Raw genomic sequence first — 17,823 nt, 5'->3', positions numbered from 1 at the left:
CTCTTAGAACCCTTAAGTCTTTTTAAGTCAAGGATAGCTACCTGTCCCTCCCCTCCTCACCTTTAAAAACAAGGCATTTGAGGGGCGCCTGGGTGGCTCAGTTGGTTAAGCGTCCGACTTCGGCTCAGGTCATGATCTCACAGTTCGTGAGTTTGAGCCCCACATCGGGTTCTGTGCTGACAGCTCAGAGCCTGGAGCCTGCTTTGGATTCTGTGTCTCCTGCTGTCTCTGCCCCTCCCCTGCTTATGTTCGGTCTCCGTCTCTCAAAAATAAATAAACGTTCAAAAAATAAAAAGGCATTTGAGCAGAGACTGGGTCATGTGCTGTAGACCTTTTTAATTTATCCAGTTTATTCTCTGATAATGTCAGTTAGTTTGGTTTTTCTGTCTCTTTGTAAATGAGTAGCTATATCTAAATGCTTGGTGGGTTCTCAGGTTGAATATAGCTTGGCTATCATAGATGATGCTATGTCCTTCATATTGTATCACATCAAAAGTTATACGATCTCCACTTGATGATGCTGAGATTGACCAGTGAAATTGGGTGGTGGCAGTCTCTTCTGCCCATTGTTCAATTATGTTTGTTTCCTTACATTAGAAAGTATTTTGTGTGGCATTACTTTGACTGTAAGAAAGTTCAGTTCTTTTTTTATTATTTAAAATTTTTGTTAATGTTTATTTTTGAGAGGTAGAGTTGAGTGGGGGAGGGGCAGAGACAGGGAGACACAGAATCAGAAGCAGGCTCCAGGCTCTGAGCTGTCAGCACAGAGCCCACATGGGGCTCGAACTCATGATCCGTGAGATCATGACCTGAGCTGAAGTCAGATGCTTAACCGACTGAGCCACCCAGGTGTTCCAGAAAGTTCAGTTCTTCATCATCAACTCACTTACTGCTTTAGAACCGGTTGTTGATCCTGGCCTAATCAATAATTTTATTAGGGTTTGCAAAATATGATTTTCAAAGTTCTGTTCTCTTGTGTTTTTCTGTAAAGTGTATCTTTGTCATATGAACTGGGGCTATTTGATTGCCCTGAAATATAGTACCTACAGGAAAATTTGCATAAATACTTAATCCACCCCCCTCATTAGCTATTTTCAAAGTAAAGAAAGAACCATTCTGATAGCTACTTCAAATAAATGAAAAAGAGATTTTCTTTTTTTCTTTTGAACATCTTTATAGGCTCAAGGTTTTAGTTTTATTTAGGGTGTTTTAATTTACTAGCGTTTAAATTTTTTCTTTGATGCTCAGATTGTTACAGTTTTAGTTGTTGGGATGTCCTTCATGTTAGCTTCTATGTCTGGTATACACCATTAGTCTCTGTACACCTTCCATGTTCTCTGGCACAGAAAGGAATCCCAGGCTCACCTTGAACCTTCTTGTCCCACCCCTGGCATCAGCTGTTGTTCCAAGGAGTTTAGTACCTTTTAATGTATTACGATATGAGAGATGAAATCTGGGTTTTAGGATTGTTTACTTTTGCTAAGGTAACATGCTTTTAGGCCACTTCAGTGAAAAGACCTAGAGAACATACATTTTAACGTGAGTTCGTATTTAATTAATGTTTTTACCTTGATTTTTGATTTTTTTATTTAAAAAATTTTTAATGTTTATTTTTGGGAGCAAATGAGAGAGAGAGAGAGAGAGAGAATGTGGAGGAGGGGCAGAGAGAGAGAGAGAGAGAGAGAGAGAGAGAGAGCAAGGGAAACAAGGCGCTCGAACTCAGGAACCATGAAATCATGACCTGAGCTGAAGTCCAGAGTCAGACACTTAGCTGACTGAGCCACCCAGGTACCCTGTTGATTTCTTGATTTTATAATGGTATCTCTTTTATGTCTGTAATCATGAATCTGAAAATCATTAGCAAAATTTTATTTTTTTCCCTACAATATAAAGAAAAAAAGCTTGAGGATATCCATACTGATATTAGTAAAAACGAACTCTCAGAAGAAGTTTAAAATTTTTTTTCTAGCTGTTTTTGTTCTTATAGTGTGCTTCCTAACAAGAAGTACAGTAAAATTGTTGCACTGTCCAGATGAAATCATTTCTCCTGGTCATCAATTTGGTATTTAGTCAGGTTTGTTGTTGCTGTTTTTAGTGTATGCTTCTCCCCTTTCCCTTCCCCCTCCCTTCTCTATGAAGCAAACATTTGTATTAGTTTCTCGGTTGTGTGTGTGTGTGTGGTGTGCACATGTGCATTGGAAAGTTCAAATTCAAGCAAATACGTGTGTAAATGTTATTTCATCCAAACAGTAAATATTTTTTCATATAAAAGGTAGTATACTGTATATGTTGTGCTTCTTTTTTCTTAAAATATTTGTTAGGTCTGTTCAATCAGTGTGTGGCAAAACTATGGATAAAACCTTTTAAAAATTCTGATACTAAAATAAAAGCTTTTAGTAATTGGATAATTATTTTTGGATTGAAAATAATACTGAGATCAACTCAATAATGTGAATGTAGCAGAAAGTGAAGGAAAAAAGATCTAGAAAAGGGCACTGGCTTTGATGAATTTTGAATTGTATTTGAAAAATGAATGGGTCCAGAAGTAGACAGGCAGAACACTTTAGGGATGGTTTTGAAGAGAGGCTTGAGGCAGATTAGCTTGGCTGTTTTGGAAGGTCCATGTCAGAAAATTATGAGATTAAAGAGATGGATAGTGGATCTCAAGAAGAAATTAGTGCTGGTATGATCCAAAATACATAGAAATGTAGATTGTGTGTGTGTGTGTGTGTTTTAGTTAATGCTTCTGGAGTGCAGAAGTTTTTATGCCAAATATAGTGTGTGACATAAGTGAATAGAATGGCATGCTAAATGTTGATTACCTTGATGGAAAGGGAGAATAAGTTTGTACCTTAGTTCGGTATTACCAAGTCACAAATACCAAGGACTGGAAGAGATCACTGTGGTTGTTTCAGCCTAATCATGTGGAATAGGAAATTGAAGCCTGCAAATGTCTAAGTCACATGTCAAAATTATACAACTGGTTAGATGAACAGCCAGGTCTTAAATCTGGCTTCCTAATTCTTAATTGTAGCTCCCTTTCTCTATGCCATGGTGCGTTTTATATTCATGAAAAAATTAGAAGTTGTGTAGCTATTTTTGTTTTTATTTTGATACTTGGTTTTTGTCCCAAGATAACTTGAGTTCTGTGATTTATAAAGTCTGAGGTTTTTGTTTTTCATGTACATATGCCTAAATACCGTAAATGTGGAAGTTAAGTTTTTTCCTTGAGGGCATTTTTAATGTAGTAGGTAGAGGGATTTGAAAATTATTTTGCCATATAATTATTTTGATATAATTCTTTCGGAATTAATGTATTCACTTGTGTTTCTTAATTATGCATGATGGTTTATAAATAAATAAATTTGACAGTCTTTTGCTAACATAGGTATAGTACTTTTTATAATCAGCTAATGCTTTAAAACATTTACACGTAGTTTGCATTTTTGCATATTTCAGATATTTCCTTAACCTAAGTACTCAGATATTTATCCAAACATTATTGCTATGGGGTTTCCTGCAGAAAGACTTGAAGGCGTATACAGGAACAATATTGATGATGTAGTAAGGTAAGAACTCTTAATTTTCTGTTTCAACTATTGATGTATTCATGCTGTATTTTCATTTAGAGAAGATTTCTAAACCATAGAAAACGATGTACTTGTGAGGTAAACTATTTTTATTATGTTGGTGCTCTGTACTGCTTTTTTGTTTGTTTAATGGACTTCAGTGGGATACAACTCCGTTGATAAGAACTGACCTTTGACATGATCAGGTGTATGTGATGTAATTTCATGGACTCCATACAATACTTCTTAACCAAGTTAATGTCTGGATTCCATTACACTATGGTTTTGTCTTTTATTTCACAGTAGGGGATTAGGTTTAACATCAAGCGGATTCATTCACTTAAATTTATTCATCCTAAGTTGGAGATAACTGATACCATGTATTTTTTACATACAACAGTTTATAGTAGGGCATAAATGTACCAAGCGTTTGAGTAAGTATTTGGTAGAGGGTCTGGACAGGAGTTGGTGGGCAAACCAAAGTCTGACTTTGTCTCTTTTATAAACGTGAGTAATTTTCTAAGTGTGATTATCATTCGCTTCCGAACAATGTTTCTCAAGGCCCATTTAAATGATTTTAATACATTTATAACCTAAGAGTACATCATGTGTTTCATGAGAGAAGAAATTTGTGTCTGCTGTGTAGTCTCAATATATTTTCTCATTCCAAATAAAAAATATATATGTATGAAAAACTAACTGTAAATGTCCGTAGAAACTTTAATGGTTTTTAAAGTTTAAAATTTTGGATTATTCCCTTTATGCTCTTTCAGAAATCTCTTTCTTGGAGACTTTGGATTTAAATGTTTGCTGGGAATTAAATGTTACAGTGAGTGGGAGAGCACTTTGTAAAGCATTATGCAGGTGTAGAGTCCTTTTGTATTAGTTGTTTAAGCACATGAGCCGACCTGTGTCCTTATATGAGTGAGCCACAAGTTGTTTTTCTAAGTGGTAAGTTTTTACCAATTTGCTTTGAACCAATGTATATTTAAATTTTGCCATATTGAGTTGTGTCCAGTTGGACTTTTGTAGTGTTTCTGTTCTGTGCAGAATTAGTAAATGTCAGTGTCTACAAAAACTACAGAAAAGCCCCAAACTACTTCTTTGTAGTTTGTATTACAGTTATAGCTACATGAGACTGTTAGAAGTGCTGTTTAAGAACTCGAAAATAGGGAAATAAATTTGTTTTCTCCTAGTTAGGTGGGACACAGTTGGAAGGATGCTTACCATCACAGATCCATGAGAGCAACACTGTGATATGGTTTAGTCAGTGGCAGTACACATGTACAGAAAATGTGGGTGGTAGAGAAAAGAATGAGGGACGTAAATTTTGAATCAGCAGAGGAGGAGGATCTGGAAAAGGAGTCGTGCAGTCACCAGACTTGTGTTCTCTGCGGTGGTGCAGGAGTGTTCATGAGGCCTCCTTATGACCTAGGCAAGATATCCCCCAGGGTGACTATCTTATATTACTGCTTTATCGTTCTGTGTCCAACCAAGTACTGATTCAATCAAATCAGGTTAGTACTCACCTGGAAAAGGAGTATGAATAGTCTGGGTAGAGGACAAGTTTTCTGATCACTGTAAGGGTATCATCCTCGTGGTAAATTAACCTGGCATGTTAGTTTTGGTTGGTTCTCTTTGTTCTCTTCTGACTGAATTAGTTTCTTCTGACTTGTTAGTCACGAGGCTGATTTTTCATCTTTCAGGTTACTGATAAAGTTCAGTTTTTTGATCTGTACACTTCATTTTCAGACCTTAGATTGTAATAATTTCACCAAGAAAATACTTTTTTGGGAAGCATTTTGATATGTCATCTTCTGACTTCATAGCCCTCGCCTGAATTAATGACACTGAATTAAGATTCCCAAATTTGGGGCTCCTGGGTGGCTCAGTCAGTTAAGCGTCCGACTTTGGCTCAGATTATGATCTCGCGGTTCACGAGTTCGAGCCCCATGTCGGACTCTGTGCTGACAGCTCAGAGCCTGGAGTCTGCTTCAGATTCTGTGTCTCCCTCTCTCTCTGCTCCTCTCCTGCTCATGCTCGCTCGTGCACTCTCTCTCTCTCTCAAAAATAAAATAAAACATTAAAAAGTTATTGAAAAAAAAAAGGATTCCCAAATTTAATTTGTAATCTGTAACCAAGATTGAAGTTTATTCTGCCTGCTTTAATGTATCTAGCTTATTTTGTCCAGTTCTTGGCTTTTTCAAATGTTATTCCTTAAAAAAGTTTTATGTACATGGTTTTTTATTTAGCCAGTAGTTGCTTTAGCCAACTGATCCTGTCGCCTTTATGGTAATGGCAGTGGTAATAGCACGTAAATGATGAGGAATTACCTGTGGAATATAATAGCTATGCTGTGCCTGGTTTGTCTTGCCCTCCCACATGTTGCGATTGGGGGATAAATGGCTAGTGAGGCTTTGCTGGCTTCCGTTGCTCACTCCGCTCCCCTTCTGCGAGAGAGAGGATGAACAGTGACCAAGAAGATAGTTGTGGTTTTTCCTGTGAAATAAAATAAAAATAAGTAACTTCCAAGTAATTGGCCTGTTAGGATTAACTTCTCCAAGGGGGAATGGCTGTCTCTAGTACCTAAATGATTGATTTTCTTGTTTGGTTCCCACGGTATTGGACACAGTAGTAATAATCAGTAGTGATTCCTTTTTGGCTCAAAGATGATAATGTCTCAGTGAAAAATGTGTCTTTATTCTTGTAAATTTTCTCTCAACAAACATTTCCAGTTGGATTTTCCTTTGCCCTCTCATTCCATGTGTTTTCTATGATTTCTCCCCAAAGGAGAAACACTATGCCAGGTTCATACTTTGTTAGTGTTGAACATCTTTGCTTTGAGTACAAGAAACTCACATTGCAAATGCCTTTACTTAAATTATGCAGTATTTAACCGTTGGGGATATGGTTTGTTAATGGCAACGTGAAATTTTATATTTGAGGTACTCAAGTGACAAATATTTAACTTCTTTTGAGGTTACCTCCTAGGGTCAGGAATTGATGCAAAAAAATAAAAAGTCGGGGAGAAGTGAACAAAGCTGAAATTTTTAACTATCTTAACTGCAAATGTTTTGTTTAATAAGCAATCAGAATTGACAGGGTAGGACAACGACGTCTCAAAAAGAAAGTTGAAGAGCTGAACTCTTCCCAGATTTTTTCTTCTTTTCCTCTTATTAACCACCTTCTCTCCTCCTCCTTTATTGCCCCTAAGATCTTGCTCTGAACTGCTGGTAATTTGAAACAATGTTTTATTCAGATAATTGATTATTGTGTGGTAATCTCATCCCTGGGGCTAATATTGAAGTTACCCTAATTTATATGTTATCTGGTATAAAATCTAAGCAGTCTTTAACAAAGTGATGAATTATGTGTTTAACAGACATAGCTTAGGAACTGTTCTGTACTTCATAAATCAGACAAATGTAGGTTTAATAGAGTCGTGAACTGGCTTTCTTACTGCAGAACCTTTAATATACTACTATGCCTTGTAACTCTCCCAAGAGTGAAATTTGAATATGCTGCTTTTCTTTTCCTGTTTTTTCTTTCTCTTCCCTTCCCTTCCCTTCCTTTCCTTCCCCCTTCTCTCTTTCTTTTCTTTTTATATGTTAAATAATGTCTTCTAAACAGTGTTCCTTGGAGCATAATTTGGGAAGTGTTGAAAATGAAAAAAGATGCATAGAACAATATTTCCCCTTAGTCTGAAATCAGTAGGAAGTAATTTGCTTCCCGTTTTATTGGAACGATGTTAGATGTGGGTGGGTTCCCATATTTATTGTAAGGAAATGCTTTGAGCTTAGTCTTCTGATATATAGTGATTTTCTTTAAAAAAAAAAAAAAGACTTTATTCATTGTGTTCTATACTCTCAGCCTTTTTATCTGTGTGTGTGTGTATGTGTGTGTGTGTGTGTGTGTGTGTGTGTGTATATATATATATATATATATATATATATATATATATATATGGCTGTATTACAGATTCAGGTGCAGCTTCCAGCTTTCCTCTTTTATACATTTTTCTCCCTGAAGAAACGTCACATATTCTTATAATTATATGTTGATCTCTCAATCAACCTTAATTATGTGTTGATATTCCATGAAAAAGGAAGTGTTTGTCATCCCAACATTATCATTATTGGTTATTCAGTTAAAAAATTAAAAAGAGATTATTTAGAGGAAAGCTTCGAAATAATTTAGAGAGAATATCAATTCCATTCTCCCTTTTCAACAACTTTTGACTTCTTCCTTGTATTGCCTTTCTTTTCCCTGCTTCCTTTTTGTTCTTCATTGAGGTGAAAATTACATAACATAAAATTAATAATTTTAAAGTGTACACTTCAGTGACATTTGGTACTTTCACAATGTTATGTAACCACCACCTCTTTGAAGTTCCAAAACATTTTTATCACCCCAAAAGAAAAAGCTCTACCCATTGGCTGCCTCCCACTTCTTTTGTTTGTCTTATTTTCTTAAAATGGCAGTCTTGACAGATTTGACAGTGTTTATAGTATCTGCACCAATTCAGTTTTTGATATTTTAATAATAGGTAACATGTATTTTACATTTATTTACATACGTATGTTGCTTTTGTACAGTTTACATGTGTCATATTTTATTTTATTTTATTTTACTTATTTATTTTGAAGGAGAGAGAGAGCAGGGGAGGTGCAGAGAGAGAGAGAGAGAGAGAGAGAGAGAGAGAATCCCAAGCAGGTTCTGCGTTGTCAGCAGAGAGCCCCATGCAAGGCTTGATCTCACAAACCAAAATCAAGCTGAAATCAAGAGTCAGCGCTTAACCAACTGAGTCACCCAGGTGACATGTGTCATCTTATTGAAAAACTGCAGTTTTTAATAAGTCCCCATTTCATATATGGTGTTAAAGAAGTTAGCTTCCCCAAGTACCAGAGCTGGTTAAGTAGTGAGGCTAAGGGTTGAGTCCAGTCTGTCAGATTCCAAAGCTGATAGCCATATGATCCTGTATGTCAGAGAACAAAATGTTTTATCCTATACATGTGTACACCAGAGGTTATATACCATGTATAGGTAAATACCAGAAAGTTTATTTAGGATTTGAGTTTCCAGATTGAAAAAAGCTATATTGTGCCAAGCCCAATGAATGAAAACAGGCCTATACCAGGCAATTATTATGAGATTTCTTTTTTTTTTTTTTTTAATGTTTATTTATTTATTTTGAGAGAGCATGTGCCTGGGGGGAGGGGCAGAGAGAAGGAGAGACAGAATCTCAAGCAGGCTCTTTCCCATAAGCGCAGAGCCTGACACAGGGCTCCCTCTCAACGACCCTAGGGATCATGACCCGAGCCAAAATCAAGTGTCGGACACTCAACTGGCTGAGCCATGTAGGCACCCCTGAAATTTCTTTAATGATGCCAGAAATAATGAGAATGTCTCAAAAGCTTTCAGGGTCATGTAGGAGGGATTAGGAATATACATGACGTCCAGCTTCTCAGGATGGAAGAATTAATGATGGAAGATGGAGGTACAGTGTGTCACGTTTGCGTTCAGCTTAGAGTTCTGTATCCAGCCGAGCCACCAGCCGAAGTGCGAGAGGAAGAAAGAAAGCCATTCGAGAACAACAGCAAAAACTTGTATCCATGCAACATTTCTTAGAAAATTATTAGACAGTGTGTTCTAACAAAACAAGAGAATAAGCCATGAAAGAAGAGAAAGGGGCTTTGGTAAATTGAGGCTCCAACTCCGAAGCAGCAGAGGAAAGCCCAGGGATGACACCTGTGCCATCGGCTGAAGAGCAGCTAGTTCTGGGTGAGCAGTATGACAGAGGGCATCAAAGAAGAAAATAAGAAGTAGAACTGATAGATGGATACTGAAATGTTTTGGGAAAACGTGATAGATTCTTACAAATATAGGTGAATTAGGTTAGGAAGCAAATGTTAACATCTGCCGATTGGCTTCTTAACCACAAATTGTCATATTGCCGTTGAAGGTAGGGATTCGGAGAAGTGAAATGTGGAGGTGCTTCTGGTTTTGTAAGCTTCATCTACCATGGCAGAAGATAGGCAGGTAATTGATAAACCTGTAGGAAGCAGGGGTATGTATATTATAGAGAAATGCCAAATTAAATACCAGCAAAAAGGATATGATAGTTGAGGATGGTTACTTTTGGAGAAGACCCAGGAACAGATGAATGAATAGAGCTGGAGATGAATTTTTTTTTTAATTGTGGTAAAATTTTATATACACATATATATATCTATAAAATATGTGCAATACAATTTACCATTTTGACCATTTCTAAGTACACTAGTGGCATTAGGAACATTCACATCGGGCAACCATCACCAGTACCCATCTCAGACTTTTTTTTATCACCACACTGAAACCGTGTACCCGTTAAGTAGGAACTCCCCAGTGCCCCTACTCTCAGCCTGGCAACACTGTTCTACTTTCTGTCTTTGGTATTTATTCTGGGTACCTTATGTTAAGTGGAGTCAGGCAATATTTGTCTTTTTGTGACTGACTTAGTGTGACCTAGCATGTGACTTCACTTAGCATAACGTCTTCAGGGTTCATTCCTGTTCTGGCCTGCGTCAGGATTCTCTTCCATTATATGTATATACCACATTCTGTTTATCTGTTCATCCACTGATGGACATTTGGGTTGCTTCTGCCTTTTGACTATTGTAAATAATGCTGGTGTGAACACAGGTGTACCAGTATCTGTTCAAGTCCCTGCTTTCAGTTCGTTTGGTTGTACACCCAGAAATGGAATGGCTGGGCCAAATGGTAATTCTGTGTGTAATTTTTTGAGAAACTGCCGTATTGTTTTCTACAGTGCCTGTATCATTTTTCATTCCTACCAGCAAGTGTAAGTGTTCCAATTTCTCTACATCCTCAACATTTACTATTTTCTGGGCTTTAAAAAAAAATTTTTTTTTTTAAGAGCCACCTTAATGGGTGTGAAGTACTATCTCATTGTGGATTTTTTTTCTTCCCTATCTTTATCTTTTGTTTATTTTTTAATTTTTTTTTAATGTTTAGTTATTTTTAAGAGAGAGAGAGACAGAGTGTGAGTGGAGGAGGGGCAGAGGAAGGGAGACACAGAATCTGAAGCAGGTTCCAGGCTCCGAGCTGTCAGCACAGAGCCCGACGCGGGGCGCTAACCTACCAAATGTGAGATCATGACCTGAGCTGAAGTCAGACACTCAACCGACTGAGCCACCCAGGTGCCCCCCCGTCGTTATTTTAAACTACTGTAACTTGGAGAAATCACACACCTCAGCTACAGAAGCAGAGACCTGAGAAACTTCCCTTCCCCTTGGTAACTGACCTCTCCTGCAAACCCCTTCTTTCAAAGTCAGAGGGAGGGGATGAAACATAAAAGAACCCTTATTTTAGCTAGAATCTTTCCGAGATTTTCCCATTCTTCTTAGTTTTGGGGTATGACAGCTGGTAATTTCTTCATTTGCTAGGAACCAGAGCTCTGGGAAATCTAGTTAACCAGGAGGCCTGGTGTTTAAAAAAATGAAGAAATGCTAAAAGGATCTTAGAAACAGAGGTACTTAAAATGTGCACATTGAATGCATCAATACTTTCAGCATATGCATACGTACAATGGCTATATAATTATCTTGAGACAACTTCCAAAGTCTAAATTTGAGGCTTATGATCTCCCTTCTTGGAAGGCCTATTTAAGCATCTAGTAGATTGAGTATTACATTTTTACCACCTAATGGGAGGCCTTCCATCTCCTCCTCCCTCTGTTCCTCTTTTAAATTTGAGTCTAGGGGCGTCTCGGTGACTCAGTCGGTTGAGTGTCCGACCTCACCTCAGGCCACGATCTCGCAGTTGACGAGTTCCAGCCCCGCATCAGGCTCTGTGCTGATGGCTCGGAGCCTGGAGCCTGCTTCCGATTCTGTGTCCCCCTCTCTCTCTGCCTCTTCCCCTCTCATGCTCTGTCTCTCTCTGTCTCAAAAATAAAGATAAACATTAAAAAATTTTTTCTTTTTCAATTTGAGCCTAGACAAGTATAGCACAGGTTCCAGAAAATGTCCAGTGGTTTTTGATCTTTGGGGCATGCAATTTTGTGTATATTTGCTAAGTGATATATTTTTTTAAAGGAGGCATATAGTTAACATATGTGTTATATTAGTTTCAGGTGTACAACATAGAGACTGGACAATTCTGTGCCTTATGTTATGCTCACCACAAGTGGAACTACTGTCTGTCACCACACGGCACTGTTACACTGCCATTGACTCTGTTCGCCATGCTGTACCTTTTCACCCCTGGCTCATTCCATAACTGGAAGCCCATATCTCCCACTTGCCTTTACCCGTTTTGTCCATACCCCTACCCGCTTCCCTCTAGCAACTATCAGTTTGTTCTCTGTATTTACAGGTCTGTTTCCGCTTTTTGTTTGTGTATTCATTTGTTTTGTTTTCCAGATTCTATATATATGAATGAAATCATATGGTGTTTGTCTTTCTCTGACTGACGTCTGTAACTTAACATAATACCGTCTAGGTCCATCCATGTTGTCACAAATGGCAAGATCTACTTTTTTTAATGGCTGAGTAATATTCCATTATGTTTGTGTGTATGATGTCTTCTTTATCATTTCTCAGTGGACACTTGGATATTATAAATAATGCTGCAGTAAACATAGGGGTGCATGTGTCATTTTGAATTAATGTTTTAGTTTTCTTGGGCTAGGTATCCAGGAGTGGAATTACTGGATCATATGGTATTTCTATTTTTAACTTTTTAAAGATGTTTATTTTGAGAGAGAGACAGAGCACGTGCGTGTGCACAGGGGAGGGGCAGAGAGAGGGAGAGAGAGAATCCGAAGCAGGCTCCATGCTCAGTGCGGAGCCCAGTGTGGGCCTTGGTCGGATGCTTAACCGACTGAGCCACCTAGGTGCCCCCTCTTTTGAATTTTTTGAAGAACCTCCATACTGTTTTCCACAGTGGCTGCACTGTGGAATTCATATGCCACATATTCCTATTCCTACCAACAATGCATAAGGGTTCCTTTCTCTCCACATCCTTGCTAGCCCTTGTTTCTTTTGGATTCTAGACATTTTGATGGTTGTAAGGTGATATCTTAGCGTGGTTTTGATTTGCATTGAACATCTTTTCATGTGCTTATTGACTGAATATCTTCTTTGGAGAAATGTCTAAGTTTTTTGCCTATTTGTAAATTGAATGCTTTATTTTTTTGTTGTTGAGTTCTAGTAGTTCTTTATGTATCCTGGGTATTAATCAGGTGATTTGCAAATATTTTCTCCCATTCTATGGGTTGCTTTTTTGCTTTGTTGATAGTGTCCTTTGATGCATAAAATGTTCAGAAGTTTGATACAGTCCAATTTAGCTATCTTTTTGTTGACTGTGTCTTTGGTGACACATCCAAGAAATCATTGCTAAACTGGTATCCTAAAGCTTTTCTCTCATGTTTCCTTTTTAAGAGTTTAGAGTGTTAGGCCTTTTTTTAGGTCATTAATCCATTTTGAGTAATTTTTGTGTATGGTGTAAAATAAGGGTCCAACTTAATGTTTTTACATGAGGATATCCACTTTTCCCAGCACCATTTGTTGAAAAGACTGTCCTTTTTCTACTGAATGGTCTTGGCACACTTGTCAAAAAATTATTTGACCATATATACAAGAATTTATTTCTGGTCTCTGTTCTAGTTCACTGGCATATATGTCTGTTTTTGTGTCAGTACCACACTTTGTAGCTTTGTAGTAAATTTGAAATCAGGAATTGTGAGTCCTACAATTTTGTTCTTCTATTTCAGGATTGTTTTGGCCTTGGAGGGTTCTTTGAGACTCTATATGAATTTGGGGATGGAATTTTCTACTTCTGCCCCCCCCCCCAAAAAAAAAAGTTTTTGGGATTTTGATAGGAATCACATTAATCTGTAGAATGTGTTGAAATCTTAACAATATCAAGTCCTGATCTACGAATGTGGGATGTCTGTCCATTTATTTAGGTCTTTAATTTTTTTCAACAGTGTTTTGTAGTTTTCTCTGTGTATCACCTTGATTAAGTTCATTTATAGATACTCTTTTTCAATGCTATAGTAAATGGAATTTTCCATTTTGGACTGTTCGTTGTTAGTGTACAGAAATGCAACAGATATTTGAATTTGAATTTTGTATGCTGTTACTTTACTTAATTTGTTAATTCTAACAATTTTTTGTGGAATCTTTAAGGTTTCCTACATATAAGAACATGTCATCTACAAACAGGTAACTTCATTTCTTCCTTTCCAATACGGATGCCTTTTTGGATAGAAGTGGCAAAAGCAGACTTCCTGTCTGTCTTGTTACTGACCTTAGAGGAAAATTTTTGTCTTTTATGATCGCATATCATACTAGTTGGGTGTGGATTTTTTTTAATAGATTTTATTTTTTAGAGCCACTTTTCATTCATAGCTACATTCAGCAGAAGGTAGAGAAGATTCCCATATCCCGCCTGCCCTCACACATGTATAGTCTCCTTCACCAGTTTTTTTTAAGTGTATTTACTTAGAGAGAGAGACAGCCTGAGTGAAGGAGGGGCAGAGAGAGAGGGAGCACACATGGAGCCTACTTGGGAATTCTCTCCCTCCCTCTCTGTCTGCCCCTCCCTTTCTCCCTCCATCCCTCCCTCCCTCTCTCTGTCTCTCTCTCTCTCTCTCTCTCTCTCTCTCTCTCTCTCTCTAAATAAACATTAAAACATTTTTTGTCCAGGGGCACCTGAGTGGCTCAGTTGGTTGAGCGTCTGACTTCAGCTCAGGTCATGATCTCATGGTTTGTGGGTTCGAGTCCCACATCGGGCTCTGTGCTGACAGCTCAGAGCCTGGAGTCTGCTTTGGATTCTGTGTCTCCCTCTCTCTATGCCCCTTCCCACTTGCACTCTGTCTGTGTCTCTCTCTCAAAAATAAATAAACATTAAAAAAATTAAAAAATTTTTTTGTCCAAAACCACAGGATGCATACCAAGAGTGAACCCTAATGTAAATCATGGACTTTCTGTATGATAACGATGTGTCAGTATAGATAAACTAATTATAACAAATACAGTAAAACCTTGGGTTGTGAGTAACTTGTTCTGCGAATGTTTCACAAGATGAGCAAACATTTCTAATAAAGTTTAACTTGATAAACGAGCGATGTCATGCAATACGAATAGTATGTGAAGCCAAATGTCACATGATCACAACTGAGCCAATGGTTCTTCTCTCTCTCTCTCTCTCTCTCTCTCTCTCTCTCTCTCTCTCTCTCTCTTTCTTTCTCTCTGGGATTGTAGGTGATGATTTCCCGTGCTCAGATGCTCAGTCTCAAGCCGTGGTGTTTGGCAGAAATCAGTGATTTTTCAGGACGTTGGAAGGTGCCCACAACTGGCACTGGTGTATTTTTGTCACTTCAAAGCACCTGTGGACAGTCCTTTGCTTTTCCCCACAAGAGTGAGCTTAGGAATGCTTTGCTTCATTCTAGGTCAGGCTGCCTGCAGATAGAGACCCTTTCCTCTGCTGCCTTATTGCCAGTTACATGAAATACAGTCTATGACAAGAGTTTATTAATTCTGCACTGTGGTCAGCATCCACGTGAGCGTATACAATGGCCCCGTGCAGAAAAAGATTCCTTTGAGTCGACAGATAGCAGTGATTCCGTTGGTGATAGTGAAAGTTGTCCTACACAATAACCCTCCTCTCTCCTGTCTCCCTCAAACCAACCATGAAGGTTATCAAAGGGAAGTACAGGTTAATTTATTTTTCCTTATGCTTTGTATTTTCTTTATTATTTTGTATTATATTACAGTATTGTAATCATTTTTATATGAATGTTTTTGGGTTGTGGAACAATCATCTGAGTTTCCTTTATTTCTTATGGGGAAATTTGCTTTGATATACAAGTACTTTGGATTAGAAGTGTGTTTTTGGAATGAGTTATGCTCTCAAACCAGGGTTTTACCATATACCACTCTGGTAGAGGGCATTAATAATGAAGGAGAGCCCAACATGGGGCTCAGTCCCATGAACCGTAAGATCATTACCTGAGATGAAATCAAGAGTCAGACTCTCAACCGACTGGGCTGCCCAAGCGCCCCTGGGTTTGGACACATTTTAATGACGTGTCCATCATTATAGTAATATACAGAGTACTTTCATTGCTCTAAAAGTAGTCTGTATTCTGCCAATTCATCCCTCTCCATCCTCCCTGCCCCCTGGCCTCTGGCAAATGCTGATATTTTTACTGTCTTCATACTTTTGACTTTTCTAGAATGACATATAGGTGAAATCATCCAGTATGTGCATATAGAAACTCTCCTACTATGCAATATGGCAGTATATGAAAAACCCACAACATGCACAATGGTATGGCCACTTTGGAAGATGGTAGTTTCTTACAAAACTAAACATACTCCATAAAATCAAGCAAATGCATCCCTATGAGTAGTTACTCAAAAGAGTTGAAAACTTGCATTCACACAAACATGGGTGTCATGTCTTAAATGCCTGACTCCCAAAAGAGGAAAAAGGGGGATAAAAGGAGGGAAAAAAAAAAAAAGCCTCTGGATCTTTAAATCCCCTGGAAGCCTTTTCCATCAGTGGGGATTTCAGCCGGGGTGGCCTGCTTCTGTGTCTGCATGTCTGTTATCATAAGCAGAAGTCAATGATAAGAACACAGATCTCTGATATTTGGAGGACAAGGTCCCATGAGCTGGTGCAGGCTGTGCTAGGAGTATGTACATGGCTGCCTGCTGGGAGGTGAGGGGCACTGGGGGTGAATAGCTGCTGCCATACTGAGTTGAAACGGGCTGAAATTAACTATGATTTACGGTCTAAGCCTTCGTCTGGACGATGCAAGCTTTTGACTAGACTCCAGGGTTCCAAAATAGTTACATCAGTCCGATTATGCCAGTAGAGTATTTGTCTAGGTGGGGAGATGGGTTTCCTGGGGTTCCTATTCTGCCATCTTCCCTCAACTAGTTTTTTATTACATGTTTTTGTCTGTCTTTTGAAATACATGTTTATATATTATTTTGACAAAAATAGTTTTAAAATGCACTTTGGCAGCTTACTTAGGACTATTTCATAGGAATTCTTTGAGGAAAGAAAAGACTTCTAAAAAAGACAAAGACTGTTTATTCTCACAGCTGTCTTTAGTGAATTCAGATTTTTATATATTGAAATTATTTGAAGTAAGGTATAGTTGTCTTAGAAAGATTTATATTCTAGATTTTCCATGTCTTGAGGATATTACCTCTTTGCTCTTGTCTAAGTTTTTAACCTACTTTCCAAGTATCTCCAGTTAAATTTTCCCATTTCCCTTTGGAAAGTGCTGTTTTCTTGCTTTTTTTCCGCTTTTCCATTGTATCAAATTTATAAGGCAATGAGCCAATTGTGGGCATGAAATCCTTGGGAGGAGAGAGGAGGAAGTGGGAGGGGCAGCCATGGTGAATGTTTTCCTAAGTAATATTCAAGTTCTTTGAGAGAACTTACCCTCCCCCCTTTTTAAAAATGCTGTGATATTTTCTTTTAAATAGATTGTTTATTCTCCTGCCAGTCTCCCTGTTGCTCAAATGCTAGATAAGAAATTGTAAAGTTCACATGTTAAAGGGAGCACAAAAAGTATTTTACCAACCCTCAATCAAAAAAAAAAAAAAAAAGGAAAATGCTGTAGATGAACAGGGTCAGGGTTCTTGGTTGCACAGGATGGAAAATAGCTCTAAATAACTTAATCAGAAAATAATTACTTGCAAAATGTTAGATAGCTCATAGCTCACGGCTCAGAGCCCTGAGCTGGGAAGATTGGCAGAAGCCAAGGGAAATAAGGCATGTCACCAGGTTACGATAAGGGCAGTCTCTGCTTAGGATGCTGACTGCTATTGGACGCTTGCTGTCCTAGTGCTGTCCCAGTGTCCCACACTGCTGCCTTGACTGGATATTGGTGACTGTGCTCATTACCTTTCCACTCTGCTGGAGATCTCTCTCCATGACCTGACTCCTCCGCACCCTGCTTTTACCCCTGGGAGTCAGTGTCCAGAGCAGGAGGACCTAACTGGTCTCGGCCTTGCTCCCATGAGGAGAAAGATGGGGAAGGGGAGTATTTGCTTCTCACCTTTTGAAATTGTCTCCAAACTGAAATGGGTTTGGGTGCAGAGCAGCCTCAAAAGGACTAATACCTCCTACCGATTTCTCCTGCTTTACACCTCCTGTCTTCAGACTCTGTTTGCAACTAGAACTTGCAGTCATTCTTTAAAGAATTGTTTTCATCTCAGACCTACTT

The 17,823-nt window shown here is 38.3% G+C and overlaps 1 protein-coding gene across 1 annotated transcript in view; it reads left to right on the top strand.

Annotated features, from left to right (window-relative positions):
- Window positions 1-17,823, top strand: part of PTEN (phosphatase and tensin homolog) — a 92,124-nt gene that overhangs the window by 22,102 nt on the left and 52,199 nt on the right. Inside the window, exon 2 of the mRNA XM_019430037.2 lies at window positions 3,485-3,569. Coding sequence (XP_019285582.1) covers window positions 3,485-3,569 — 85 coding nt within the window. The remainder of the gene's footprint in view (window positions 1-3,484; window positions 3,570-17,823) is intronic.

The sequence above is a fragment of the Panthera pardus genome, unplaced genomic scaffold (genome assembly GCF_024362965.1).
Source record: "Panthera pardus isolate Hobbes unplaced genomic scaffold, ASM2436296v1 HiC_scaffold_22, whole genome shotgun sequence".
NCBI classification, from domain to species: domain Eukaryota; kingdom Metazoa; phylum Chordata; class Mammalia; order Carnivora; family Felidae; genus Panthera; species Panthera pardus.
The sequence above is the reverse complement of the archived record's forward strand: the minus strand, read 5'-3'. Positions and strand labels throughout refer to the sequence as shown.